This window comes from Sceloporus occidentalis, unplaced genomic scaffold (genome assembly GCF_023333645.1).
Source record: "Sceloporus occidentalis isolate IW3139 unplaced genomic scaffold, rSceOcc1.0.p SCAF_2, whole genome shotgun sequence".
Classification (NCBI taxonomy): domain Eukaryota; kingdom Metazoa; phylum Chordata; class Lepidosauria; order Squamata; family Phrynosomatidae; genus Sceloporus; species Sceloporus occidentalis.
In genome coordinates, this window is record NW_028316982.1 from 87,916,741 (window position 1) to 87,944,539 (window position 27,799).

The 27,799-nt window shown below is 38.9% G+C and overlaps 1 protein-coding gene across 4 annotated transcripts in view; it reads left to right on the forward strand.

Moving 5' to 3' along the window:
- INPP5A (inositol polyphosphate-5-phosphatase A) overlaps window positions 1-27,206 on the forward strand; it is a 312,516-nt gene extending 285,310 nt beyond the window's left edge. Inside the window, exons 13-16 of one of the 4 annotated variants that reach the window (XM_089510215.1) lie at window positions 17,224-17,335; window positions 23,607-23,675; window positions 24,471-24,507; window positions 24,831-27,206. In XM_089510215.1, coding sequence (XP_089366341.1) covers window positions 17,224-17,335; window positions 23,607-23,675; window positions 24,471-24,507; window positions 24,831-25,063 — 451 coding nt within the window. In that variant the 3' untranslated portion in view covers window positions 25,064-27,206. Of the gene's footprint in view, window positions 1-17,223; window positions 17,336-23,606; window positions 23,676-24,470; window positions 24,559-24,830 lie in introns of all 4 variants that reach the window. The other 3 variants (XM_089510216.1, XM_089510217.1, XM_089510219.1) reach the window with 3 other exon arrangements.
- Window positions 27,207-27,799: the final 593 nt, after the last annotated feature.

Consider the following 27,799-nt stretch of genomic DNA (forward strand, 5'->3'; position numbering starts at 1 on the left):
GGCCATAGCAACCACACACCGTGGCCCCCATCTGCCTTGAAGCTGGCCAAAAAAGAAGCAGCAAAGGTCCACACCTTTTTCAACCAGCAAAAAGCCATTTTCCCCCTCCTTACTGGGGCTTGAAGCCAGCTTTTAGACACTCTGGTGGCGTGTGGCATATAAACAGTGCACTGCCAGAGCATCTTGAAGCTGCCCACATGTGGTCACCTGGGTGGCTTCAAGCCAGCTTCTAGGTGTCATTGGGACATGTGGTGTCTAAACACTGTGCTCCAAAGATGCCCAGAACTAGGCTTTTTTCATCCATCTGTTCAGGCTCTACAATATGTTTGGACATAATGCTGTATTTGGATATAATTAAAGATTTCTGATTTAAAATTGACAGTAAAATTATGGGGAAAAAAGCCATATTGAACCCTTAACCTGAAGGTCAATTTGAGTCTAAAATTTCACATGTCTGAAACTCATGTATACCTCCTATTCTTTCTACCAGTGGAATTGCAAGGAGGAATTCAGAAGCTTCTGCATCTGTTTTTGCTGGACTTCACTTTGTGTCTCTTCTGAACCTGGACAATCTGAGATTAATTGTAATGGTGGTTCATTGAAACAAGCCTGTTTCTAACTATGTTTCATAAAGCTAACTTGTTTAAAATTGCTCGTAGTTTATGGATTGGACAACATACGTGGAAGTTTCTAATCTCTGTTTTGCGAGCATGCCAAAAAAGGTGTAAAAAGCGAATACACCGGCTCAAGTCTCAATGTACCTTGTTCTTCTAACACTAAAGAGTGGCTTAAGCATTGTATCTAAACACACCCTGCATAGCACAGTTAAGCAAGAGATAAATTACAGAAATAGGTTTTTATTCACGTTACATTTTTCTCCATGCTTTCACTGTACAGCTTATATGTCTTAGGGATGTCACAGAGATTTGAAATCTATATGTTCCATGCTCTTAACTCTGATCCTGGTAACTGACCAAACAATGTTTCACCCTTTTGCCATGTGTAATACACACTGGATTTCTCTGTACTTGTTGCATCCCATGGGCTACTGTTTGTTGTTGTCATCATCAAGTGATTTGCCGTGTCTCTTCAGGCCTGTAATTTTTTTTTGAAAGGCCAGGAAGTCAATGGTTGTTTAAATTATTGTTATTTAATTATTAAATTGATGTTTAAATTATCTTGTCTTCACTTTGTTTCTTAGGCTAAATTAAGTGGCTGTTAATTTCACTGCATGATTTTATATTTATTTAAAGAAAGAGATTATTTAAAGAAAGAGAGAAGCAGTCCTTCTGCAGTTTTTACATGAAGTTTAGCTGAACCATTTTTCATTTCCCCCTCTTAGATGTTTATGGCTATATGCCACTTTTGATCCCAGCCAGCATAGATGCACTGTAACTCCTACTGATTCAGTGGGTATAGTCTAGTTGAAACTAACAGTGGGATTTTGGCCCATGGTTTAACTATTATGGTAGTTGCTCTGCAGATTAGATCTGCTTCACCACCTGAGAACCCGAAACGAATGGCTGAAAGTCAGAATAATAGAAGATTCTCAGTCTCTCCATTCAGAAGAACTAGTGCTTGAATGTCCTTGTAGCTTGAAAAGCACTCTGAAAAAAGTTGCATTTTTCCTGCCTGGTGTGTAGGTTTAAAGAATGTGATACAAGCTGTAAATTCATATCACTTACCCTCAAGAAGTCATCAGTCAGGTCAAGCATGACAACTTTGAACACTGCGCACCCTTGTGATGAATTTGGCTTTCCCATGTTAGTGGTGGTCCTGGAGCCGGGGAGGCATGACACTGCTGTGATGAAGTGCCAGTGCTTTGACAAGAAAACTCAAGATGACTTGTTTAGGTACAGTAGGCAGTAAAGAGGCTGGGACTTGAATTTAAAGAGATGATGGCATGCACCTAGACTTTTGGCAAGGTGTGGAAGAGAGAAGGAAACATGTATTTTCTGGTATGATTCCTGAAATGACATTTGGAATTTTAAGATTTTTTTTATTTTCAGAAACTCACAGGCTGAGAGAAAGGGGTTAAACTACACAGTACATTAAACTGGAGATTATGGAGTTCAAAATCTTGTTTTCTCCCTCTCTAGAAGGCCCTGAACTAGATCATGAGCAGCACCCTCCCACTCCCATCTGCAGCAGTTGGTTTTGTTTCAGAAATCCTCCCTCCATATACAGGGACTGAGAAAATGCTTTTTTTAAAAAAGTCAGTCAGGACCAATGGAAGAGGATGTTTTAAAAGCTAATGAAAAACCTTTGCATCTAACCCATTAGATTTCACTGTGATACTGATAAAACTTACTGTAAGTAAGTACAGTACAGCAAAAACCTCTATGACCTACTGTGGTTTTAAGAAAGAGATTATATGCTGAAGATTAGATTGATTATGGTATATTTTGGGCATGAACTGTGTAAAATGTTGAAATATTATAAACAATGCATGGCTAAAATTGCCTTTGCAGGCCTTTGGGACAAGATGGTTTATGATGTTTTATAAATAAACTTAAAGGAAACAATGATTTTTCTAGACACATCATAACCAACATCATAGCAGGTAGGGCAAATGGAGAGAGTGTGTGTGTCTGTAATTATCAAAGGGCCCAGTGTAGAAGAGACCAGTTGAGAGTCTTGAAGAAGGATCAGAAAGAATGCGTAATTTGCTTCTTACTGAATGTTGGATTTAAATACTAGGGTAGATTTTAAGATTTCACATTTTAAGAATTAGATAATATGGCTTGCAGGAATTAAAACAAAATTCTGTAATTTGGCAAAAAAAACAGAAAAATTGTTCAGTAGTTTTACACTGCTGTTTTCAGAAATATTTTGTATACTGTATACACATACACACGGACACATGTTATCTGCCTTTGAGTTGACCAACTCATAGCGACCCCATGAATGAGACACCTCCAAGAACCTCTGTCCCCAACCACTCTGTTCAGGTCCTGCAGGCTCAGAGCCATGGTTTCCTTGACAGAGCCTGTTAAACAAAATATATACCACAAACTACTACTGTAACTATAGTTTTTTGTGGGCTTTTCAGGCTATGTAGCCATGTTCTGGAAGAGTTTGTTCCTGACATTTCTCCAGCATCAGATACTGGAGAAACACCAGGAATAAACTCTTCCAGAACATGGCCACATAGCCTGAAAAAAAACACATAAAATGCCAGCCATGAAAGCCTTCGACTTCACATACTACTATAACTGCTAAACAAATGAAATAATAAATCTTACAGGGGGTTCTACTACATCAGCTGTTCTTAACCTGTGGCGCGTGGATCCCTGGAGGGCAATGACGTTTTCATAGGGGGCTTGCAAAGGCTTGAAGAAATGTTATCAAATGGAAGGCTGGACAGCCCTGGAGTGGGTCGGGGGAGAGAGAGAAAAGAAAATGGAAGGTGTGGGGAGAAGAAACCTGGCAGCGCCTTTCATTTCACTCCACATCTCATATTCACCCCTAGCAGGCAAAGTCCCAATTTCTCACACCAATTAACACTACTTACTACACACAGCAATGGAAATAACATCAGAGAGATATTTGGTGGCCAAAAGGTACAGCGGGAGAGGTAGGGTACAAGATCTAGTCAGCTTGGTTTGAGAGAGGGGATTTAAGTCCTTCACCACAAATCCTACACTTTTAATAAAGTTGTATGCACTTCAGGTTTTAAATCTTCAGTTAAGTCTTGGTGGTCCATGGCAACAAAGGACATTCAAAGATAGTGAAGAAAATGTTAAGAGCAACTGTACTAGATCATCTCCAAATTAAAATTTCTTTAAAAAGTCACTTTTCTTTGCATGTTGATTGTGAACTATAAAAATCTGCAGTGGAATGAATGCAGTTTGACAAGCCACAGCAGAGAATTAAAATAGTCACACCTTTGGGCTACTTTAGACTATGAAGACATACCAGGTCCGTTGAAATCAGTGTATCTTTAAAGTAGTTAATATTGACTGGTTTATGTATGGTGTTATTGGCACATTACAGATCCCAAAGCTTCTGCATGTTTTTTTTAATTTTTGCAAGTTTTTAAGGTTTCATATATTGCTGCTTCATTTTTTTTAAAAAAAGAAGGCTGCATTACTTGTGAGAACTTTGCCTCTCAGGAAAAATGTGTTTGTTCGTTTGTTTTAATGATCGTTTCTTATACTTTGGAATATAGCAGTTTGGGAATCCTGTGTAATTTGTAGTTGTCTTGTCAACAGTTCTTATGGCAGTAATTCATGGTCATTAATATGCAATCAAGTAATTAAATTAACACATGGAGTGAGACCTAAGCTAGTGGTCATTAGCATCTACTTTTGTAACAAGAAAATCATAAAAATGATTTCTCAGCCTTCCAAAATAGCACTTCCACACAGAAAATGTTTAATTATTTCTTCTTTAGTGGAAAAAATATACAGCGGTTTAACAATACAAAAATAAAGTTTGGTTTTAAGCTCAGTAACTTCTCAGTGATACAGTAAATTTTGAATGGATAGTTAAGGAATTGACTCACTCAATTCCACTGCAAGCTAATTTGAACCTTGGATTTTATCCACTTTGAACCTTGATTCCACCTAAAGATTGAAATCTAAGTTTAGGAACATTTTCATAAATGGCACTGTGGGTATGATTTAGTCTGAAATGCCAGTGCACTTGAAGCCCTAAATAAAGCAGAACAAAGACATTTTCTAAATGAAAAGTGCAGCAGAGCCTTTGTTAAATCAAATGTATATTCTAATCAGTGTGGGCAATAAAAATATATATGTTTTAACGTAGATGGGAAATTCAACTTTCAGAGTCATTTTGAATGTATTTTCGGAAGCCGTAGTGGCCATGCTTGTTGCTTGTTTGCAAAACAAGAGTCCCCAAAGCATTCATCTTTTATTTCTCCACCTACATTCATGCCAAATGGGCTTGTCATCTTTCTGACAAGCTCTTCCTTGCTGACAGATGGTATCTCTCTGTATGAGCCTGTGTAGGTCCTGAATTTGTAAAGAAGGGTCTTTCTCTCAGTCTTACCATCTTCACAGCATGGCTGGTGCGTGTTGTTAGTAGCTGCTCTTAGGCTCTGAAACTCCCTTCTCAGGGAAGCCAGAATGTCTCCCTCCTTGATGGTAGAATTCAAAGACATAACTGTGTTAGTCTGGTTAATCGGTATGCAAAGGGATCTTGTATCACCTTTGAGATTAATGAAAAAAAAGAAAATGGTAGCATGAACTTTCATAGAACTGAGCCTACTTCCTCAGATGACTGTCCTTACTGTCCTTCAATCAGCAAGCAAATACTTCTTTATTCTTAAAGGTTTTTAGAATAGAAGAGGTTTTTTCAGTAAGAGGATTGGGGTTTTAATAAAATGCTGTATTGTTTTAATTTTCCTGTTTTTAACTGCTTTTTATTATTAAATGTATAATGCAAATTGTGTTAATATTGTCAATAGTTTAATTCTGTTTAGTGTTGATTTTTGTATGTTTTAGCTGTATTGTATTAATCTTAATTTCTAAGATGCCTTGAGTCAGAAAAAAGTCAGGGTAGATACAAAATTAATAATCTTCCTTCTCTTTCTCCTCCTCCTTATTCTTCTCTGTCTTCCAGAATTTTCTATTACTATGATGCATACTATTTCTTATTTGTCATGGACTTCCCTTTTTCTGGGATGCAGGGGACAAAAATTGAATTGCCTCTTTTAAAAATGTCTAGGAACAAAAGTTCACCTTTTTTAATACAGCATCTTCTTAAAAGCCCATCACTTGACTGTTCGATATGAAAAACATACCAATTTTTGAAGACCAGAGGTTGACATCTGGCCACATTTGGGTGGCATTTTTGGCAGCCTGTGTGTCCCCAGCTACTCCCACAGGCAGAAAATTGGCCGCCAGACTTAGAACTGTTACCATCTTTATTCTTTAAACAAAGAAACAATAGCAGTAAGTCAAACAGAATGATCCTTCTAAGGCCAATAGTTTCCATACCTCAGGGGACCTTTTCTGAATAAGGTTGTCTGTCAAGGGGTTGCTCCACAGAAGATACCTGATCATATTCTTGGACACAGAGCTTAAATAGAGCACAGGCAAGGTTTGATGGCATTATAGGTACCCCATATGAACTGAGGATAAACCATAGCACATATGTGGAGGCTACTACTTTACACTGGAAACATGCTATATTAACTGCTTAATGGAAACATGTGCATGTTTGTGAGAGCCCCTTTTGACAAACAAACCAGGTAATCTTCAACTGTAACTTCTAATTTTATCAAAATCAGGAAACTGTTATTAACAGCTTCAGAAAAGATCAGAATATTAAACCAACTTCAAATCATGGCATCTTTCAAAGCTATTAACCATAATTTCCTGGTTTGGGCTACTATAGTTAGCTGAACATTTCCTGTTTTGTTTGCCAGTTTACACAGTGAGAGAAGCAAAGGGACTATGTACATGGTCAAAATATTCATATATATCTTAGTTTATTATGTGATGATGTGGTTGTCCAAACTCTCCCACTATCAGGATATCTCTTCCATTAAAAGTTGGCACTGACAGAGATAGTGGTTGGAAAGTTCGCAAACTATGTCCTCTCTCCTCCACTTTTGTATCCCTGCCAACACAACGGTTGGCACAGGCCTCTTGACTCACCAAGCTTGTCTCGCACTTACAAAGTTGTCCCTCTGGCAGTCCACTGTTATTTTTCAGGATTTTTTTTATATCACAGTTTTCAATGTAGTTTAATTTTACCCATACTTACATTTTGTACTGTACAAACCATGACAGACTGACTCTTAATTTCTGAGTGCTGTAGGTTCTGTCAGTTGCCTGACGCCCTGATGTTAAACAAATAGCAAGCTCAGTGTGATCTGGAAATAGGTCTTTGGTAGACTGTAATCACTATGGAAAGGTGGTAGGTGTGAAAAACAAAATAAGGACATTGTGGTTAGCCATGATACAGGTGGGCAATTGTTAACTTTATCACCACTCTCCATTAATTATTATAATTATTCTTGTAGCTGTTGTATGGCTGAGATAGGAGCTGACTTACCAGGGTTTCACACCCACTTACAAGGTTTGCTTTCAGATAAGTGTGCATGCACAGTAATCTCCTGTATTAATCATTCTCTTAAAGTGACCTGTTCTTGTTTGTCGTTGCATTAGGCTGTCATGTAGTTTACTGCCTGGACATATGTTCATGTCTTAGATATCTCCTCTTCTCTTTGTGAATTTCCCACCTCTCCTTCAGCAGCCCCCCCCCCCATGCTGACAGTATCTTTGCTTTAACACCTCTGAGCAAGAATGACAGGTCAAATCTTATGCACAGTTGGATGTTTTTTAATCTGTGGTCCCTTTCACAATACACAATTATAGCAGTTTGATACCACTTTAACTGACATGACTCCATCTTATGGAATCCTAAAACAAATCTCAGGGTTCCATAAGATGGAGGCATAGTAGTTTAGAAAAGAGTGTTTAGAATTCTCTTCCAGAGAGCTCTAATGCCTCCCCAAACTTCAAATCCCAGGACTCTACTGGTTGAAGCTATGGCATTTTAAGTGTTATCAAAGCACTATAATTGTGCAGAATGAAATGAGCCTGGATTTCTCACATTTCTAGTAACATATTCTTCCAGAATGTGCTTAATCTGTACCCCTTCCATATGTTCCTATCCTTGGGTTTTCCTCCTATGACTTGTATACTCAAAACTGTTTTGGCCTTATTTGATCTCACAGTAATACATGCCTTCTTTCCTCTGTGCTATACTGATCCATTGAAAGAAAAGTCATTCAGAAACATAGTGATCCTTCCTTGAAGATGAAAAATCTGTGCATCCATTATCTCTTCTAGAAGCCCAGAAATGCTGTTTTTGTGTCTTCACTATTACAGTTATTCCTTCTTTTCTCCTCAGTTATCAGACTTTTCTCACTTTTCCAGATTATTCTGATTGATTTGGCCAGCATGTTACCATATCCATATCTCAGACTCCTCTTTCTCTTATTTATTATGATGCTCAGTGCTATTTACCATAAGATTTATCCCTGTCAGAGTTTTGGAAAATTACTTTCCAGATTACAACTCCCAGAATTCAGCTTGGTCACTGAAACTATGGGAGCTGTAGTTTAAAAGAGTAACTTTTCCAAGCTCTGCCTCTACCATACAGAGACTTCCCTTGCTAGGATTGTGTGTCTAGTCATGGTTCAGGATTTGCAAGAACTTCTTTTGTGTTAACCAGCTCTAGACATTACAGTGGAGTGATTAAAAGTGAACATGATAAATTGACCAGAGCATGGTTAAATTAACATATACACTGACTGCCTCTATTCCATTTTACTAGAGTACTAGATCAGTAAGATGCCTTATTTTAATATAAGATGTATAAGAATATTAAATTTGCTGTAGTAGTGTGCCTAGAAGTAACAAATGCTTCAGTAACTTCACTTCATTGAATCAAACGTCTTGAGAACACAGAGTTAAGAGTTTGGAATGTTTTGCTGAAAAAGTACAAATTGAACTCATCAGAGCATAGTGTATGAAGTTATCATTCTTTTTACTTATATTTGGTGGAGAACAGCATTATGCACAGTCTGTTTTGTACTATTGAAATACTTATAACCAATTTCTGTAATTCCTATTTCAGCTGGCTAAAATTACTGCAATCGCTGTTTATTGCTCCAAATATTATATTCATTACAACTAAATATATTGTAATATGTTTAGAGAAAGCCATTATTGGTGTGAAAATTGAGTTTGATGCTATCAAGTGATTTTTGAGATAGCGGTATATAAGCTTTACACTCAATAATGGTTAAATGCCTATACTGCAGCCATAAGGTTGCGAGTTTAAGACCAGCAAAAGGGCTCAAACTTGATTCAGGCTTGCATCCTTCCAAAGTCGCTAAAATGAGTACCCAGATTGTTGGGGGCAAATTAGCTTACAGTTGTAAACCGCTTATACACTGCTTAGGCGGTATGAAGCGGTATATAAATGATGCTTGTTTGTTTGTTTTAAAAGCCCATTTTACTCACCAAAGATTGGATAGGGACAAATGACCTGTTATTTTGCAATGAAAATAATCTGTTATTTACTCTTGACCTAAATGGAAATGTTTGGTTGCATCCATGTAATGGAAATTGCTAATGTATAAAAGTCTAATTGTGAGATATTATTGTAATGTAATGAAAATCCATGCAAATCGTATCAACACAAAAATGTTCTATGCAAGTTTTTAGAAACTTAATTAGAAAAAAATTGCACAGTGTATCTTTCCTTTCCCTCTTCTTTCAATTGAACACTATGAGAAACTATGACTCAGGACCTATTTACCCTTCATAACTTTTGCTTCGAATTGCCTGGTTGACATACACACACAAAAACACACACCTCTTTTATTTTGACCTTTGACTTGATTGTTAGCTTGGTCTCCATGGTGTCCTTATAGTATTTGCTAGCAGCAGCTGTTTAACACATTGTCCTTTCTTTTGTATTTGCAAACCTTGTTTATCTTCCTAATTTTGCTTAAATAAGATACGCATCAAGACCAGTAAGCTAACAGAGCATCAGAGAAGGCTATTAGTATTTTGGTAAATGTAAATTGGCCAATTTAATTCCAATAGAAATGTGTCCTATACCATGACCTCAACTACCTGATAGATAGCATGAGCACATAATGAAATATCATTATTTGTGGTTATTACATAAGGTAGATGTTAGAAATGAACTATGTTGATTATACCAACAAAATGCAAATCTCTGGTTTAGATTACTACAGATACAGTAAATTAATTAAAGTTAAATGTGCAGAAATTATTTAGCAGGAATATAGCTCTCAACATCTAGGTGTATGTTAAATTATTTTTAAGAGCTTTTTCACATTTTATATCTGATGTATTCAGATAAAATATTAACTGGTTCTCATTAAGTTTGTTGTTATGTGCCTTCAGTTTGACTCTGACTTATTGCAACCCTACTGTAGAATTTTCCTGGCAAGATTTGATTCAGAGGAGGTTTGTTATTGTCTTCTTCTGAGGCTGAGAGAATGTGACTTGTCCAAGGTCTCCCAGTGGATTTGGTTGAGCAAGGTTTCAATGCCTGGTCTCTGGAAGTCCTCTTTGCCATAAAGTACAGGATTCTAGAAATATTAGAAGGGAAAGGTGTTACCATCTAATAATAATAATAATAATTTGTTTTATTTATATACCGCTATTCCAAAGATCATAGCGGTGAACAGCAAGTAAGCTAATTAGCAAGTAAACTAATTTGCCCCCAACAGCCTGGGTACTCATTTTAGCGACCTCGGAAGGATGCAAGCCTGAGTCGAGCTTGGGCTCTTTTGCTGGTCTTGAACTCGCAACCTTGTGGTTTTGAGTGAATGGCTGCAGTACAGGCATTTAACCACTGCGCCACTAGAATCTGGGGGCCTTACCTTTTCATTTTGTAATGTCTAATTGTCACAGTAAGATAAATAATTTACTTAATGAGCTAGTGACAATCTTAAAAGGCCATATGTTGGGCAGAGGAATGTCTGATGACTGAAGTCATGTGCCCAATTATAAATACTTAACTCCTTCTGAAAGCAACATAGCCACATGAAACAGGCCATGAGATTGTTGATAAAGGGTGAGTCACCTTCCTTTGAAGTAGCAAAGTAGCAAAATTCCCATTGATTTCAATGGATCTGAATTTTAGCATTGACCACAGTCCAAATTCCAAAGGGCTCCAGTATACAAAGAATCTAAACACAAATTACTCCCCAGTACTGAAGAGAACAAGGCATCACACAACTGGATCAGGGTAAAAATGTCCATCTGCCTTTACCTCTTTTTTAGCTTATCTACTGCTTTGAGAAGTTTGGAATAAGCAGTATCAGGGTTAATATTTAGCTATCTAATTTATGTAAATTTAATACAGCAAATATGCGTAACTAAGTATGCAACAATACTTCTAGCTCACTACATGTGTCTGTTGTAGAAAGTGCTTCCTCAAACACTGACTGGAATTTACAATCACAGTTATGAATGCATATACATTTGTTACTGATTCATATTTGTGATCCCTGAATAGTGTAGGGCAGCGGTCCCCAAAGTTTTCCTCTGGGACAACAAATCTAGCATGCATGCACACAGCATGTATTTCTTGATATTAGATCTACTGTTCTACTGCAAGTTCAGAACAACCAATCTCAGTCGCTGCTCCCTTTGCTCCTGGCCACCTTGGGAGCAGCAACCAAGAAACTGGCTGAGCTGTGACTAAGAAGCCTCTTGCCTGTCCCGGCCTTGTGGCAAGGCCAAATACAGGTGGGAGGCCTCTTGGTTGTTCTCCTAGGATGACTGGGTGCCAGGGAAGAAGCTTCTCCTTAGAGAGGAAAGACTCTCAATCCTTCATCAGGGTAGAGAAGGGAGCAGCTGCTAAGTGTGTAGGGAATTTACAGAAGCTACATGCTCTCAACTGGAGACTGGTGCAGATGGGGAAAGGGAGAGATTTTAATTACACTCCAAGGTGAAGGACCCTTTCTGAGAATCAACCCCAGATACTCCTCCCTCCTTCCTCAGATATATGCATTCCCCTCAAAGCTTCAAGTGTCCCCCCCACAACTTTGTTTCTTCTAATACATTTTCTCTCAGCCTGTCCAATGAAAAAAAAGTAGGATCAACAGTGAAACTATAACCTACCAGCCAAAGTCCCAGCAAAGCTCACAAATCTTAAGCAGCGTCCCAAATTTGAAAGCTCCCTTTTTGCTCCTTTTTCTCCTCCTTGTTCCTTGCTCCAGTCAGTCAGCTTGTCGCAAAATGGGGCCATCACTTTAGGATCACTACAGAAATGATGCCCTGTGACCAAGCCTCGCAAGAGTTTCCCAAAAGCCATTGCCACTACAAGTGAAAGATGAGACTAAGGGAGTGAACTCACAGGGGCAGGCAAAGAGCAGGAAACACCACTACACAAGGCAAACACCAAAGTTGCATGGTGGTTTTAAGGGATTCTGAAAAGAAGTTTCATCCTCACCATGGTCCTAAAGCGACTAATCCCCTTTTTCTTTCTTGCACATCAGTACTTTGACCGAAGGCCCCCTGTCATCCTCTTTCCCCCTCACTGCCCCCTCTCACTCTCTTTTCTGCTCACTGCCCCCCTGGATCTTTCCACTGCCCCCAGGGGAGCATACTACCCACTTTGGGACTCACTGGAGTAAGGAATACATAGGAATTATAGAAGTCCTCCAAGCCTGACTTACTGGGCTGCTGCGAGCAACAGGGGTCTGTTATGTTGATCGGAGTGGAGTAGACTAACATTGTCACCCCCATCCTGTGAAGAGGACTTGCAACAGGAATCCTGCTTCTGACTGTCACATAGGATATCATTCACAGGTGGGGAGTGGAAACATCAGTCTATGACAACCTGATTGACAGGAGAACAGACCCCCCATTACTAATAGCTACTGCTGCCTGGTAAATTAAGATTAGGATTGTCAGGCTGGGAGACACAACCTAGCTACACATCTAAGGTAGTTACATAACTAAGTAGCACATGTAGAATTCTGACCGTTCATCCCATTAGAAGTACTCAGAATCAAACAGAGATGTATTAATATGTTACTTATAAGAGATCCTGAGGAATGCTGTTTTTTAGGGAGAGAATTAAAGATATAGTAACTTGATAATAATCTCCATATTCTTTTAAAATGTTAAGCCTGCAGTCCTATACACACTTCATTGTTGTTGTTTGCCTTCAAACTGTTTCCAATTTATGGCGATCCTAAGACGAACCTATTACAGGATTTTCTGGGGCTGAGAGTGTGTGACCTGCCCAGTAATTTTCATGGCCAAGCGTGGAATTGAACTCTGATTTCAGGGTGGTAGTCCAAAGCTCAAACCACTACCTGTTGGCTCTCCCTATACACACATACCTTGGAGCAAGTCTCATTAAACTCAGGCTTACCTGCATGCATAGCATCGTACTGTAACTGTGTAACTTTCTTATGCTAAAATATATAATCACATTCTATATATAACATTACAATGTATTAGCTGTGAAATTTCAACAGTTTGAATAGTTCAGATGCTTGATGCAGTCATGATGAAATGGTGAAGTTCACAGTTCGAATTGGACAGTAAACTATGAATCTTGAAAGCATTATGATTTCCGTTGCAGCCAGCGTTTGCATATTCCAATGCAATAACGCCAAGCAGCTTGACCTCTCTGAGATGAACAGATGTTCTTCTAAGACCTCCCCTCTAAATGGCATGCTTATTTTATGAAAGGTTACATTTGATTTTATTGCCAACTTCTGTTGCATGTTAACTGCCATATCATTTATGGTTTCAGAAGATGGAAGAGATTAATTCACAAATTTGAAGAAGATATTTTTGAAAGGGTCATTGAGTTTTCTGGCTGTAATTGTAATTGCATCATCATTCGTAAAACAATATTGATTAAACATGGAATTCCTGTGGTCCAGCTATTTCTCGCAAGCAGCACATATCATTCAACTGATCTCTTTTTTAGCCCTCTAGCAGAATGTATTTTGGATAGGCTGGTGTGTTCTAGTGTCTCCCAGCACATAATTCAGTGCAGAACAGGTCTACTAGTGTATTTTCAACTCATTGTATAAGGTGTCTATCTACAAGTCTTTCCCACAGGTTTGTTGTATCATAAAACATTCCCCAGAATTCTTTGGAACATTGTTATTTCTGTTTATCACTATTTGTTTTACATCCTTCAGAACTATAGAATCCTTAAAGAAAAAAATATTACATGACTGGGGTCTAGCTTTTCTCAAACAAACCCTCAAACCGAGAGTTGGCCTCAGCCCAATGTAGCAGACTGACACCAGACTCTATAAACTTAGTTTGATGAAGGAGAGAAAAAATGAAGTAACATAATGTACAGTGAGTTATATAGATCAAAATATGTTTGTGCTTTGTACATTTTGAGCCATGCCCATAAATTTAATTATCTGAATTCTGTAATGCCTCATAATAAACATCATCTTCCCTTATAGTAAAATACTCAGTTTCTAAAACCTGGTGGGGGGTTTTTTGGTGTGAAATAAAAATGTTGGTCTGCTGTCATGCTGCACCTAGAAGCATATGGCTGGAAAGGATCTATCATCTAGTCCACCTCATTGCCTTTGAAGGCAGTCTACAGTGACAACATCCCTGAGAGATGGCTATCCAATCTCCCCTTAATTATTACAGCAACTATGCCAGTAACATTAAATGATAACATTGAGCAGCACTGTTGTAAGGAACCTCTCATAGTTACATACCTTTAGCAATGTGTGCCAGCTCACAGTCATAATCAAGGGAGCAGGTTCTCGTGTTCCTCAAATATAGAGGGAGTCTCTGTCCTCATAGAATTGGAAGAGACCTCAAAGGCCATCCAGTCATAGTAGTATAGTATGTATAACTATATGTAGCATAGTAGTATAACTCTAACAGAGATAAAGAAAAAAAGAATGAAAGAAACATTCAGTCTGGCAAGCAGACATGTAATGAGAGAATTAAGAACAGTAGAAAACATCCATGGCAAAGGTCCAAACATCAGCAGTGGGACCAACCAAAAGTAGAGTAGGAAGAACAGAAGCAATGAATACAGGTGTGTGTTTACCTTGGCCTATATTAGAAACTCCCAGGACATTTAAAAAAAAACCACACCATGCAGTGGATTTTAAAAGTTGCTGCTAACAACAGAAACTCACAAGAAAAATTCCAGGACTGGAAGAATGTTGCATGGATACCAGGGGGACATGAAGATAACTACAGCTATAATTCCTACTGTATCCCAAGGCTTTTTGCCAGTCTGGGGGAGTCTGTTAGTTCATTTTGAAGTTTTTTTTTAAACTGAAATTAGTCCTTGCTGCACTATGGCTTATGAATACCAAGTTATAGAATATATATATATACATAATGCTTCAGGACTCAACTGTTAGCCATATATGCTGGGCTTTGTTTATAGTGCTTGCAGCGACAGAGAATTAATGCTGTGAAAAGGATGAATGAGACTGAAAATGATTGATCTGTACAACTTCTCTAATAAATGAGTAGTCTTTGTTATGCCAGGTTCATACACAGCTTAAAAAGAAGAGCTACATTAATAGGTTGCCTGCAAAAGTCAGCCCTTAAATTGTAGACAAAGAGCTTCTGCTAGCAAGAATATTACATCATCAACGCCTCCCATGGACTCTCAGAAATAAGCTGTACTTCTGTATGGCAGTGAAGCAGCAAATTGAATTCTCATAATATGTTTTGAAAATGAGTCTTGTTAGGTTTGATGAGGTGGAAAAGGTACTGAGTTCACTGGTTTGTTCCAATACGTTCAGTACACTTTAGTTGGCTGTTTGCCACGGCTAATCCTTTTAATGGCAGTGTAGCTTGTAAACCCATTTGGTCGAGAGCTATGCATCTCAGTTTTATAATATCACACCAAGTAGGGTGGTAAATAAGTTTCTGTTCAAGCATGAAAGCATTTTCTGTTTCAATCCCACAAATCTTATTTTAAAACCTTCATCGTGAAAGCTTCAATAATTCCTTTTTGAATTCAATAAACAGAATAGATTTCAATATTATTATTTTTTACATTTATATACTGTATTTACTGTTTGCACCTCTCCTTGCACATACACACACACAAAGTGCATCCCTCTAGGGTTCTCCCTTTTCACACACATTTTCCACTAATCACTTACTAATAAGTAATAAAACAACACTTCATAAACTAAATCTCTCTTCTTAAAATTTATCTGAAATATTTGTATCCCACTTTTCAGAGCACAAACTTCCCATGCAACTTACAAAACCAAATTAAAACCATAAAACACTATTTAAAATGCATATAACTCCATTCTTTTACAATAACTAAAACACTGCACTAGTATAGGCCCCAGTTTACAGCACTTTTAATAGAATAATCAAAACTTATTTCAAATGGGGCCACACTTCCAGCTTTCTTCCTTGTGTTGTTCAAAGATCTCTCTGTATTGTTCTGAACATTTTTCATCTGTCTCCCTAACTTTGTGTGTGTATGTGCCTTCAAGTCACCTGTTGACATGTGGTTACCCCATGAATTTAATTGACTTTTTTTTCTTAGGTAAGCAGTACTCAAAGGTGGTTTTGCCAATTCCTTCTTAACTTTGCTCACTGTGAATGAATGGACTTGTCTTTAATATAGGGTACAGATAGGGTGGGCCTATTTGGGAACATGTCTTTTCCTTCCCTTCTTACAGCAGTAATAATCTCTCCTACTGATTTGTTTTCATTCTCGCTTGAAGCCATTGGTTCAGTGTTACTGCTGAAGCAAATTTGTTGTTGTTGTGTGCCTTTAAGTCATTTCCGACTTACAATGACCTTAAGGCAAATCTGTCATGCGCTTTTCTTGGCAAGATTTGTTCAGAGGAGATTTGCCACTGCCTCACTTGCTTCAAAGAGCCACTGGGGTGTAGTGGATTGAGTGTTGGACTAGGACTCTGGAAATCAGGGTTCGATTGCCCACTTTTCCATGAAATCCACTGGGTGACCTTGGGCAAGTCACATACACTCAGCCTCAGGGGAAGGCACTGGCAAACCTCCTTTGAATAAACAAAGGAAAAGACGTATTCCCAAATAAGCACACCCTAACTGTACCCTACATTAAAGACAAGTATGGTCCCTCTTCCCTTATAAAATGTGCTGTGTGTGTGTGTGTGTGTGTGTGTGTGTGTGTGTGTGTGTGTGTGATACAGTAGTTAAGAGACCTGTGTGTGTGTATGCATGCCTTCAAGTTGCCTGTTGACTTATGGCAACCCCATGAATTTTATAGGGTTTTCTTAGGCAAAGAATACTCAGAAGTGGTTTTGCCAATTTCTTCTTCTGAAATCTAGCCTGTATTTGTGGACATACACCCATCCAAGTTCTAAGCAGTCTTGACCCTGCTTTGCTTCTAAGGTTGGAGGAGATCTAGTGTCCGAGGAGACCTGTAGCTGATCATTATCTTGAGAAATGTTATTATCTCTTCATATTAGAAAAGGACAGGGCGGGTAATATATTCTCAAGAGACCTCAATAAATCTGCAAAGTCAGGATTTAAGCAAGAGGTAGATAACAATTTAACAGTGGTAGTTAAGAATTAAAACACTTACGTGTGTTTTCATTTTCTAATGACTTTAATAGAATTGATGACTGATACATTTCCCTTGCAATACCTATAAGTGATCTTGCTCCTAACAGATGTTACATTTGCTTTCTGTCCTCCCCCCTGCCTTTTTTTTCCCACCCAGCTATCCATATAGTGAAGATTATAGCCAGGGAATGCAGTACATGAACACTAGATGTCCAGCTTGGTGCGACAGGATCCTTATGTCACATTCTGCCAAAGAGCTTATTCTAAAGGTAAGAATTGCCTTCAAACTATAGCCTCTTCACTACTGATAATTGCTTCATTTGCTAAGGCTACAACTATTGGCATATGTATTTATTTTTAATAATATTTTTTCCAGTCCTCATAATTTGGAAGCAAAATCAAGATCTTGTAAAAGCTAAGAAAGAAATCGATATTTTCAGATTTCTCATTGTTTCAAGACATGTATAATATATGATGTTATGAATTATATTGGATTAAATCCAACAAAAACAAATCCATAGATCAACTTTGTTGTGGTTGTATGCCTTAGAATAGTTTCCAACTTATAGCAAGCTTAAGGCGAACCTATCACTGGGTTTTCTGGGGCTGAGTATGGGGTTGTTCATTATAAAGTGGTTTGAAAACTGGTTTAAAAGGGGGATTGTTCATACTTGCATCAGGTTTTCCCAACCCAAATTCAGTGTGGCCCTGTGCAAATCCCCCATAACCCAGTTCTTTTTGAAATTGGGATCTCAGCATATCTATTCAAAAGCACCAGGGTTTTTTTACCAGCCACAAATGGGAACTTGCTGTCGATTCAGTTCGGAGCACAGGAAAGGGAGGGATTAATCTGCAGGGGGTGTATCACGCCCATCCCTTTGCTCTCTCCCTGCAAGCCAAAGCCAGAGAGGGGATTCTCTTGGGAAGATCCATTAGACATCTTATGCACATGTTTGCTATTGCATGGCTGCAGTAGACAACACCTTTAAATACTAGAGTCATTGGTATGACAAAGGTGTGCTTGATTTTATTGACATTTTTTTAAAAAAAAAACTATATGGGTGGGGGTTAAGGGTTGTATTTTCTTCTTTCCTCAGAAATAAAACCACAACAGACTCTGCTCCCACGTTGGTGCAAACAAAGCTCTTGCACATATTTCATTTATATCCTGTGATGGTTTCTTGGCTGAGAGACTGTGACTTCCCTCAAAGCTAACCTATCCCTGGGAGTTACTTAGCAAGGTTTCTTCAGAGGGGCTTGCCATCGCCATCCTCCGAGGCTGAGAGAGTATGACCCTCCCCAAGGCTAACCTATCCCAGGGTTTTTTGGTAAGGTTTCTTCAGAGGGGCTTGCCATTGTCATCCTCTGAGGCTGGCGGAGGGGAGGATTCCCCCCAAACAGTGTGACATAGATGCGCATTATTTGATTGGCAGTTTTTTTAAAAAAAAACAAGAACAATCAAAATGTTGGCTCCATTTTAAATCATTACAAATGGTAATGCAAACTTCATATCAGTTAAATTGCCACAGAGAAATTTGATCAGGGTAAACATAGTGGTAACTTTGATTCGGTATTGCATCATAGAATCTCCCCGGATCTACTCACCACAAAAACGCTAGTGTGATTGAGTCCGGTGTATGACTCACCCAAGGTCACCCAATGAGTTTCCATTGCTGAGCCAAGATTCAAACACTGGTCTCCAGAGTCATAGTTGAATGTTTTATCAAGACTGGTGTAAATCGCATTGAAATCTCTCTAGTTGGGACTAGTTGGATTTCATTTGAAATCCTATCACAAAAGATGCTAAATAATGCCCCCTGTCAAACTTCCAGTCATCAACATCTTGTTTCTTCCCATTTGTTAGATGTCCTTTACCAGTTCATGTTAAAATCCCAGATTTTGAAATGGGAATACATTGTGAAGTTTTGAGAGAGTGAATATTAAAATTGCTTTGAGCTAGTTTGGATTAGGCAAAACTATAAAATCAACAAACAAATATATTGTTGGATATACCACCTACTTTCTTTTATTCTTTCAATCTTAGTCATTCATAATAAAATTCTATGATTATTGAATACTAAGCTACTAATCATAATTAGAGCTTATTTAGTATGCTTATCTGGTATCCACAGTCTTGCAAAGGATAATTCTATTGGGTAATTAGTTGCTTGCTTGGCATTTCATTCCTTATTATAAAGTTATTTGCCAAAGCTTTAATAGTAAACCACTATGTTTGATTAGAGGGTCATTCTCTGTCCAATTATGTGTACAGAACCTTGGAATGCAAACACTATGTGTGTGGTCTGAGAATAAAATTACCCATTATTTTAAGGATCTGGGTGGATTTAAGTTGTTTTTCTCTTTTTAAATCTCAGTTGCGTAGGACTTTCTTAACTGATCATAGGAGGCCATTCATTACACATGTTCTATAGAAGCCTCCATTAACCATGTCATCTATGTATGTAACAAAGCAATTGCACGTATTTTGTTCAATTGCATATTGAGTTTCATTTTAATTAATGAACTTACAGTTCATTTCCTTTATTTGGGTGTGCCATCCATGAGCCTGATTTGATAGGGCCAAGGATAAAATACAAATGCTTTTCCATTCTTTTTTTCTAGATGTTTTTCCTGCTGCTGTAAGCATGTAAAGCAATGACCAGAGCTAGCAAGACATTCCGCTTATGGGCTACTTGCCATATCAGTCAGGATGAAAGTGGCATTATGAAGCCCAGCTTGCACACAACTTGTGCTCACAGGAGCCAGCTGAGTGCATTCCTCAGAGATGAGTGAAACCTGACACACTCTCAGCCAATCGCATCACTACCATAGCGTGCTTCACTCGTTCTCCCCATGCTGGCCAGTAGTTTATCCAGGACTTCAGTATATGGGGGCATGGCCAGGCCCTGTGATATCATCTAGACTGCAGAAGGAGCAGAGAGTCTGAGTCACCAATCCCCAGTTGGCCATGTTAGCCAGGGGATTCTGGGAAATGTAATTTAAAAAAAAACTTTTCCCATAAATATAATATATTCTTATTTGTCTGTTTACTTATTTTGTTTGTTTACATTCTGCCTAGAGTCCCATTATTGCGAGAAATAATTTCTCCAAATAATGGGACTCAAGGTGGCTAACAAAATAATTAAAACAATACAAATTTAGTTTAATTTACACATAGCTAAGATGCTAAAACTCTTTTGTAGATAGCTACAGCTGCTAAGATTGTCCTATACAGGGCCACCTAACATCTGATGAACATGATGTCTTCCTATGAGGGAACTATCTATCTGGTAAAAGGATTCATTTATTACTTTTCTAACTACTAGGACTCCCAAAGTGATGTAAAAATAATTTTGGGTAAACATAATGGATATATTTTTCTTAAAGTACTGAGGTTTGTATAATAACTACAGGCCACGAACAGATTTACCACAAAGCTATTATTATTATTATTATTATTATTATTATTATTATTATTATTTCTGCATCTGTTTCACTTGCTAAATGCATGGAAGGTAGACAGACTATTGTTAAAAACCTGCAACAACAACCCAGTTCATTATCTCTAAAGCCTCAGTTTCACATCTGTAAAAAGGGAGTAATAGTGACTTATGTCCCAAGTTGATTTATGGGGGCAAGCAAAATCGTAAGCACTCCCCCAAGCTTTGTAAAGTATCAATTTAGTAAAAAGTAAAGTTAAGATGTAACATTTCAGTAAATTTAAAAGTATGGCCCCCTTTGTTTGTTTAGAGGGAGAGGTTTTGCCTATGCCCAAATTAGCTGACAGCCAGAGAAGCCAGACTCTGCTCACTGTAGGCCTATACAGATTGTACAGACATGGGGCTGTAAACAGCTCCAGCACAACCTCATTTATCATGCCATGGTCGGTTACCTTCCCAGCATGTTATTTTATGCTTGCTGAGCCCTAACACACCAAAGGTTGCCCGCTGCTCGGGAGTCACAGAACTGCCTGAGAGCATGGCGTAATGAATGCTCAGCTGAGTGGAGCGTGTTTCTGTTCGTGCGCTACTGTAATTTGTTTATCTGTCTAAAGATTATGCACTTGAAAATCCACAATTTGATGCTGCCTTTGTAAATTATCAAGTCTCTTTTGATGAATGTATCTCCACTTCCGATGGCGGTGGCATTATGAGCTTGAAATATTGGAAAGTGTTCATGCATACAATGCAGAAGGTTAGGGTTTTTCATATGTGAGTGTGTAGCTGTGTGTCTGTGTATAGATATAGATATAGATTCCTAGGCAAGCATGCTGGAAAGCAAATATGACCTTAAGCTTTCTTACTGCATTAAAGATAATTCAGTTTTAACTTTATAGTCCCAAATGTGGCTGTTTATATATAAAGTTCTTACCCAGTCAGATTTGACGTGATTACAGATGAGGGGAAGCTTGACTGTTTTTCATCTGAAATAAATTAGGATGGGAAACTGTTTGCAAGTGCAGCTGCGGTTGTGTGCATGCATGTGTGTATGAAAGATCTAGGAGGAGGGGTGTGGGTTCCAGATTTAATTATCTTGCAGTTTAACCAGGCTGAGAAATTTCAAGTCAGTCTTTCTTTCTCTTAAGTGATTGCTTTAGCAGGGTCATTATGCTAGATAAACAAAGGAAATGGTCAGTAGTGGTCGATGCTATAGCCAGCGCTGTGTCAATTTCATTATTTGTTTGAAGAGAAGACAGGAAAATAAAGGAAATAAAGTGGCAATGTAGAACAGAGCAGAAATAATTCACAAGGTTTGGTTGGGGGGAGATATTCTTCAGTAAAGGCTTATTTTGAAAGGGGTGTAAGTAAAAATCAAACATTTGGTTTAGATCCATGGCAAAATTCCCATTGGCTTTAATGTTTCCAACATTCCTTCTGAACCTGCTACTAAGTGCATGTGGTTGAAAGCCAATTCCATTAAAATCAAAGAGACTTACTCCCAATTAAATATATTTAGAATTGAGCTGTTTGGAGGAAGGGAAAGAACGGGATGTGTTTCCATTCATTGACAAAATGTGGCACATTTCCCTGTTTTCTCTGTTTCCTATTTTTGTGCATGAACTCTAATTAGAGCTAAACACCATTGATTCCAAATCTGGTAATTGGATTAGAGCTGAAAGCATTGATTGTGCCTAATTGATTAAAGCATTTTAACAATGGTTTTAGAAAAGAGGAGTTTGAAAAATGTGAAAACTGACAAATGTTTTCCAAATAGCCAGCATTTGTTGATTTAAGCACTGTGTAGGACCACCCCTGATTTGAAGGATTCTGGAAGTAAGTCACAAGTCCTGGGAGGGAATCAGATATCTAGTCAGTATAAGTCCCCATCATTCAACAATGACTAGTGTTCAAAAGACTGCAAGCTTACTTAGTTTACTGGCTTTCTAAGGAGGAATCAGCTTTCAGTTAATAAGGAATATTCACCTGCACTAAAGTGCAGTTGGTTTTAATTGGTCAATGAATTCACCAGTGAAAATTAAGTAAGTCGATTGATTGGTAACTTCAATCAATTGACATCTCTTATGGGTCATGTATTAATTGCTATTATCCTTATTGGTGCAAATGCTTCTGACTCTGGATGCAGCCTGGAGCACTATCATTTTAAATCCAGTGACTTTTTATGTGAGTAAATCATGTTTAACTCATCTGCTGAAGTAAGTGACACTGAAATGTGCTTGGCTTGGGTGGATTGACAGGTAGTGGGATTTCAAAGAGAACAAAGGTTGTGTACTTTGAATGGTCTTACAGAAGAAGGAATGTCAGTACTGTAGGTGCCTCTTGCATCTATAGAATCAGATGAGAATCAGTTGCAATGTAATGAAGACCACCTGGTGGCTTAGAAATCAGCTGAAAGATTTCCCACTGAAGCTTGGACAACAGAAGCTGCACTTGTAAATATTTTTTCTATGTCTTCTAACACTAATAGCAAAGTTTCTATAGATACCTGCTCAGATTTAATCATACTGAGTTCAGTGGGGCTTGCTTTCAAGTAAATGAGTATAGGATTGTAGTAGTTATTGTGTGCCTTCCAAATTGTTTCTGACCTATGATCACCTTAAGGCGAACCTATCATGGGATTTTTGGAGGCTGAGAGTATATGACTCACCCAAGGCAGGAGGTTTATAGTAGGTTTCCATGGCCAAGTGGGGAATAAGACCCTAATCTCCAGAGTCATAATCGAATGATCAAATCACTACACCACACTGGCTGTCTTGAGTATAGAATATTGTTGCCTAAATATGTCAAGACAGCTTAAGCTTATCCTGTGAGTTAATGCACAGGGGCAAGATCATGCAAACTTTTGTATGAAGTTGAGACCCACCCAGCTAGTCTCCCCACTTCAACTTAAGTAATAATATTTTAAGACAAATAAGGAGATGCAGATTCTAAATGAAAATCAATCACTTTTAACAAGCCTGGTATCCTCCTTCCTCCTATTGTTTCACTCTTATGCCTGTGCATTTGACCTCAGTACAGACACTTTGCAAAAAAAGTTAAAACTGACTTGAGGCTGGTTTTATGTTGTTCTTTTCCCCCCCAGTCAGAAAATGAAGAGAAGCAAGTGGTGTATGACCATATTGGACCAAATGTCTGCATGGGGGACCACAAGGTAAACCTGAATTCAATGCTCACTGGTGGTCAGCCTGCAAGGGTCTCTCTTCAGGGTCTGGAAACACATTACCTTTATGTATTCTGGGCACTTCTGACCAAAAATTAACTTTTTCCTCAGTCTCAAGTTGTGGGGAGGCAGCACTGTGTGTAATGCAACACATGTTCAAATAATACTGATTTGAATATATATCTGTTTGAATACATAGGAGCATTTTCTATAGAACGTTAAGGACCTTTTCATTAGGGCTTTTTCCTGGAGGCTGACCTGTTACTCACTGGTGGGTTGAGGGCAGCTAATGGAACCTACTTACCTGGAAGGGAATTCCACTGCTTTCAATGAAACTTTCCACTGAGGAAACACAGGGGAGGGCAGGGGGCTTGCAAGGTCACCCCTCTCCATCACTGAACAAATCCCTTTCCCTTTTTTACTCAAGAAGTAAGCCCTATAGTGTTGAAATGGGTGTTTGCTCCCAAGTAAGCAGGATGTTGGGAAAGAGCCCTCCTATTCCGACCTGTGGTATTTTCCCTCCCTGATCTGAAGGCCATCCAGGGTTCAAGAGAGGCAGGGGACTGTGTGCCTCTCTGGCAGCTGGACCTCCAGAGAGGCTCCTTCCCCAACATCTTGCAGAGGAGGGTGATGGATGATGGGATGCTGGCATGGATGGAGGAGGGAGGTTTGGATGCTGAGGATGCCAGTGGCAGCTCCAGCTTCTAACTTCTTTCCCTTGCCTCCTTTCTTCCCTCCTTTTCTCCTCCCACCCTCCCTTCTTTCTCTCTTTTTCTTTTATTGCAGCCTGTGTTCCTGTCCTTTCGAATAGCTGCGGGGGCAGGTAAACCTATTGCCAATGTACACAAGTGTTGTCTCGTGCAGTGATGTGGTGGTAAATATCACATTAGAATTTTTTTCTTCTCACCCACTCCTTCGTTCCTTCCTTCCCTCCCTCCCTCCCTTCATCCTCCACTCCCACCCTTCACCTCCTTTGGCTTTTATTGTTTTCCCACGCTCCCTTCCCTTCTTCCTCTCCCTTTGAACCCACCCCCTTTTATATATAAATATATATAGAGATATATAGATATATAGTTTTGTGGAGGGGGATTTATTTATTTATTTTAGTCTTTCTTTTAAAAAAAATCAAAAACCCCAAACCCACAGTTGCCAATCAATTCTGCAACAGGGAAAAGATGCCTCCGACAGGAGAAAATCTTCCGGGAAAGTGTTTTATAGTGAGGAAGAGGAAGAGGAAGAGGAAGGCCTGGAGGTCTGTCCTGTCGTCGCTTCATCCCTTGACAGCTCTCATCCTCCGTTGCATCCATGCGTGCCATGTTGGTTTTATACTGTTGTTACTGTTGTTGTTATTCCTGTTATTTTGTTGTTGGTTTTTTTAGTCTGTTGATCATACACTATTCTTCTTCGGTGTCTGGGCTAATTTTTTTTTAGTCCCAGGGAAAGAAAAAAAGGAGAGAGAGAAACTTTCATACCTCACCGTCTTGTATATCCTGTGACACCCGATATGGACTTTTTATTTTTATATGGAGATGCATCTATTATATGCCACAGTCTGGTTGCCAAAAAAGTAATAATAACAACCTCCTCTAAAACCACCCCTGAACCCCTCTAGTTTGCTGCGGTTTGTTCTGTGTTTCCAAGACTTCACCGTGCTTTTTTAAGAAAAAACTTTTAAGTTTATCAATGTGAAATAATAGATAATATTCCAGATTAGGACTCTTTTCACCACCCTTCTCCAGCTTCAAGCCAGGTTGCGATTTTGTACATTGCCTTGTATAGAAGTTCCGCTGTGATCACTGTATGTTGACCAAGATTTATGGTTCATGTGGGATGGGGGGCGGGAGGGTGTTTGAATTTTTTTTTGTCATTTTTATAGACTTTTCTGTTTTTTCCATGTTATGTACTATACTGCCATGTTCCATGGTTTTTGAATCACACAACAGCAGCTGCTTTCTATCCGTGTATATATTTATATATTTGTATGTGAGTGTGTATAGAGATATATATATACACAGATATTATAATTTATAATTATACGCCGTTTGTCTTTCCTGCTACATAAAAGAGAGATCTCTCCCATAGCGTAGACAGCGCCTTGCCCAGTCCTAAATTCTGGTCTGTTTGCATTCCACTCAACCTATGGGATTTAAATGCCAAGGAAAATGGAGGTGAGATCCACATGCGTAGGTGGCTGAGTGGGAAGAGGCCATGGCTATGAAAAACCCATCCTGAAACACTCTTATTTTCAGTTGAAACCCATTGGGAACAGTGTGTTTCCTCGGATGTTAAGTCCTACACATTTCATCAGAGTTGACTCTGGGTGCCACACTGTAGAAATAATGCATTTTGACATCACTTTAAGTGCCATAGTGCCATCCTCCAGAATCTTGGGATTTGTAGTGTCGTAGAGCACCAGCACTCTTTGGCAGAGAAGGCTGATGACCTTGTAAAATTACAAATCCCAGGATTCTCTAGGATGGAGCAACAGCATTTAAGGTGGTGTCAAACTGTATTATTTCTACAATGTAGATGCAACTTTGGAAGTTTGCAAAGCACTTGTCTAGGAGCATCTCCCCCAGAAAGCTCTAGGGCTGCATCCACACTTCAGAAATAATCCAGGCTGACACCATTTTAACTGCCGTGGCACAACACTATGGAATTCTGGAATTGTAGTTTTGTGAAACATTTAGCTTTCTCTGTCAAAGAACTCTGGTGCCACAGCAAACTACAATTCCCAGAATTCTATAGCATTGAGCCATGGCAGTTAAAATGGTGTTAACCTGAGTTATTTCTGGAGTACGGATGCAGTTTTGGACTTACTTGGAGGCTTAGGATCAGTACATGCCACAAGGACAGCCTTGGAGCCTTTTCACTGGTCCTATTTATACCATCATCATTCCACTTTTAACTGCCATGTTATATAGACTTGGGATTTGTAGTTTGAGCTCTTTGGCTGAGCATTCCAAGTACCTTTCCCTAAACTTGAATCCCATTTTTGTGAGAAGGGGAGAGGGATTATACAAATAAATAAAATCCCACGATCCCATAGGATGGAACCATGGCAATTAAAATGGAATTACGGTGTTAAATGTATGCATGTTGTAGGATGTGGGGGTGAGCACAGATGGGAGTGGAGAAGTGAGGCTCCCTGTTCTAAAAAAATGAAGAAAGAATAGCTCCAGGGTTAGAGCAGCCAAGTGCCCTATAAAACTGGGAAAAGTTGCCTTTGGGGATTGCAATGCCCAGAATCCCCAAGTAGAATTCTGGGAGCTAGATTTTTTTTAAAAAAGTCCCAAGCCCTGCTTTCCTGGGTGTGGGTGTACACACACACACACACACGTCAGCACACTTCCCCAGTTACTTTTCTGTAGCCACTTGTTTAAGTAGCAGATTTGGGTGCCCCCGGGGGAAAAATTTCAAGGAGAGAGAAAATAGCCCTGTGTGGTTTGCAAAATTTTGACCATGGTTTAAAAATTGCAGTGGATGGGTCAGAGGTCTATAAATCCCTCTTAAACCTTTCCACACACACACACACACACAAAAAAAAAAAACACTTCCCCTTGGCCCACTTCTTCCCTTTCTCCCTTCAAACCCTGCAGCATTAAAAGGTGATTAGGGCATCTGTTGTTGATGAAACACAAACACACACACACACACACACACACAGAGGAGGGCTTTTGTGATTCTCCTTTAAAACACTACTGGCTTCAGGTGGAGTCTGAATCTGGGCTGAAAGCTCTCTACATAATAATCTGAATAAACCCTGCAGTTTGGTGTGTGGTTTCCATCTGGGGGGGATGGTGCATCAGCTCTGGGTTTTAGACTGAACTTTAGGGGCCCTATTCAGGTTGCAGAACCTAACCTCCCAAGAGGTTTGGCTCTTTTGATGGCTTCTGTTAAAGGTTAGATTTATTACTCTGCACCTGTACTGCAGAGATAATCTAGTCTGGTACCACTTTAACTGCCATTGTTCAATATGCTGTGAGATTCTAGTATTTGTAGTTTGTTGTGGCACCAGAGCTCTGACAGAGAAGGCTAAATGTCTCACAGAACTACAGCTCCTAAAATCCTACAACACTGAGCCCTGGCAGAGTGGTGTCAAACTGGATTATTTC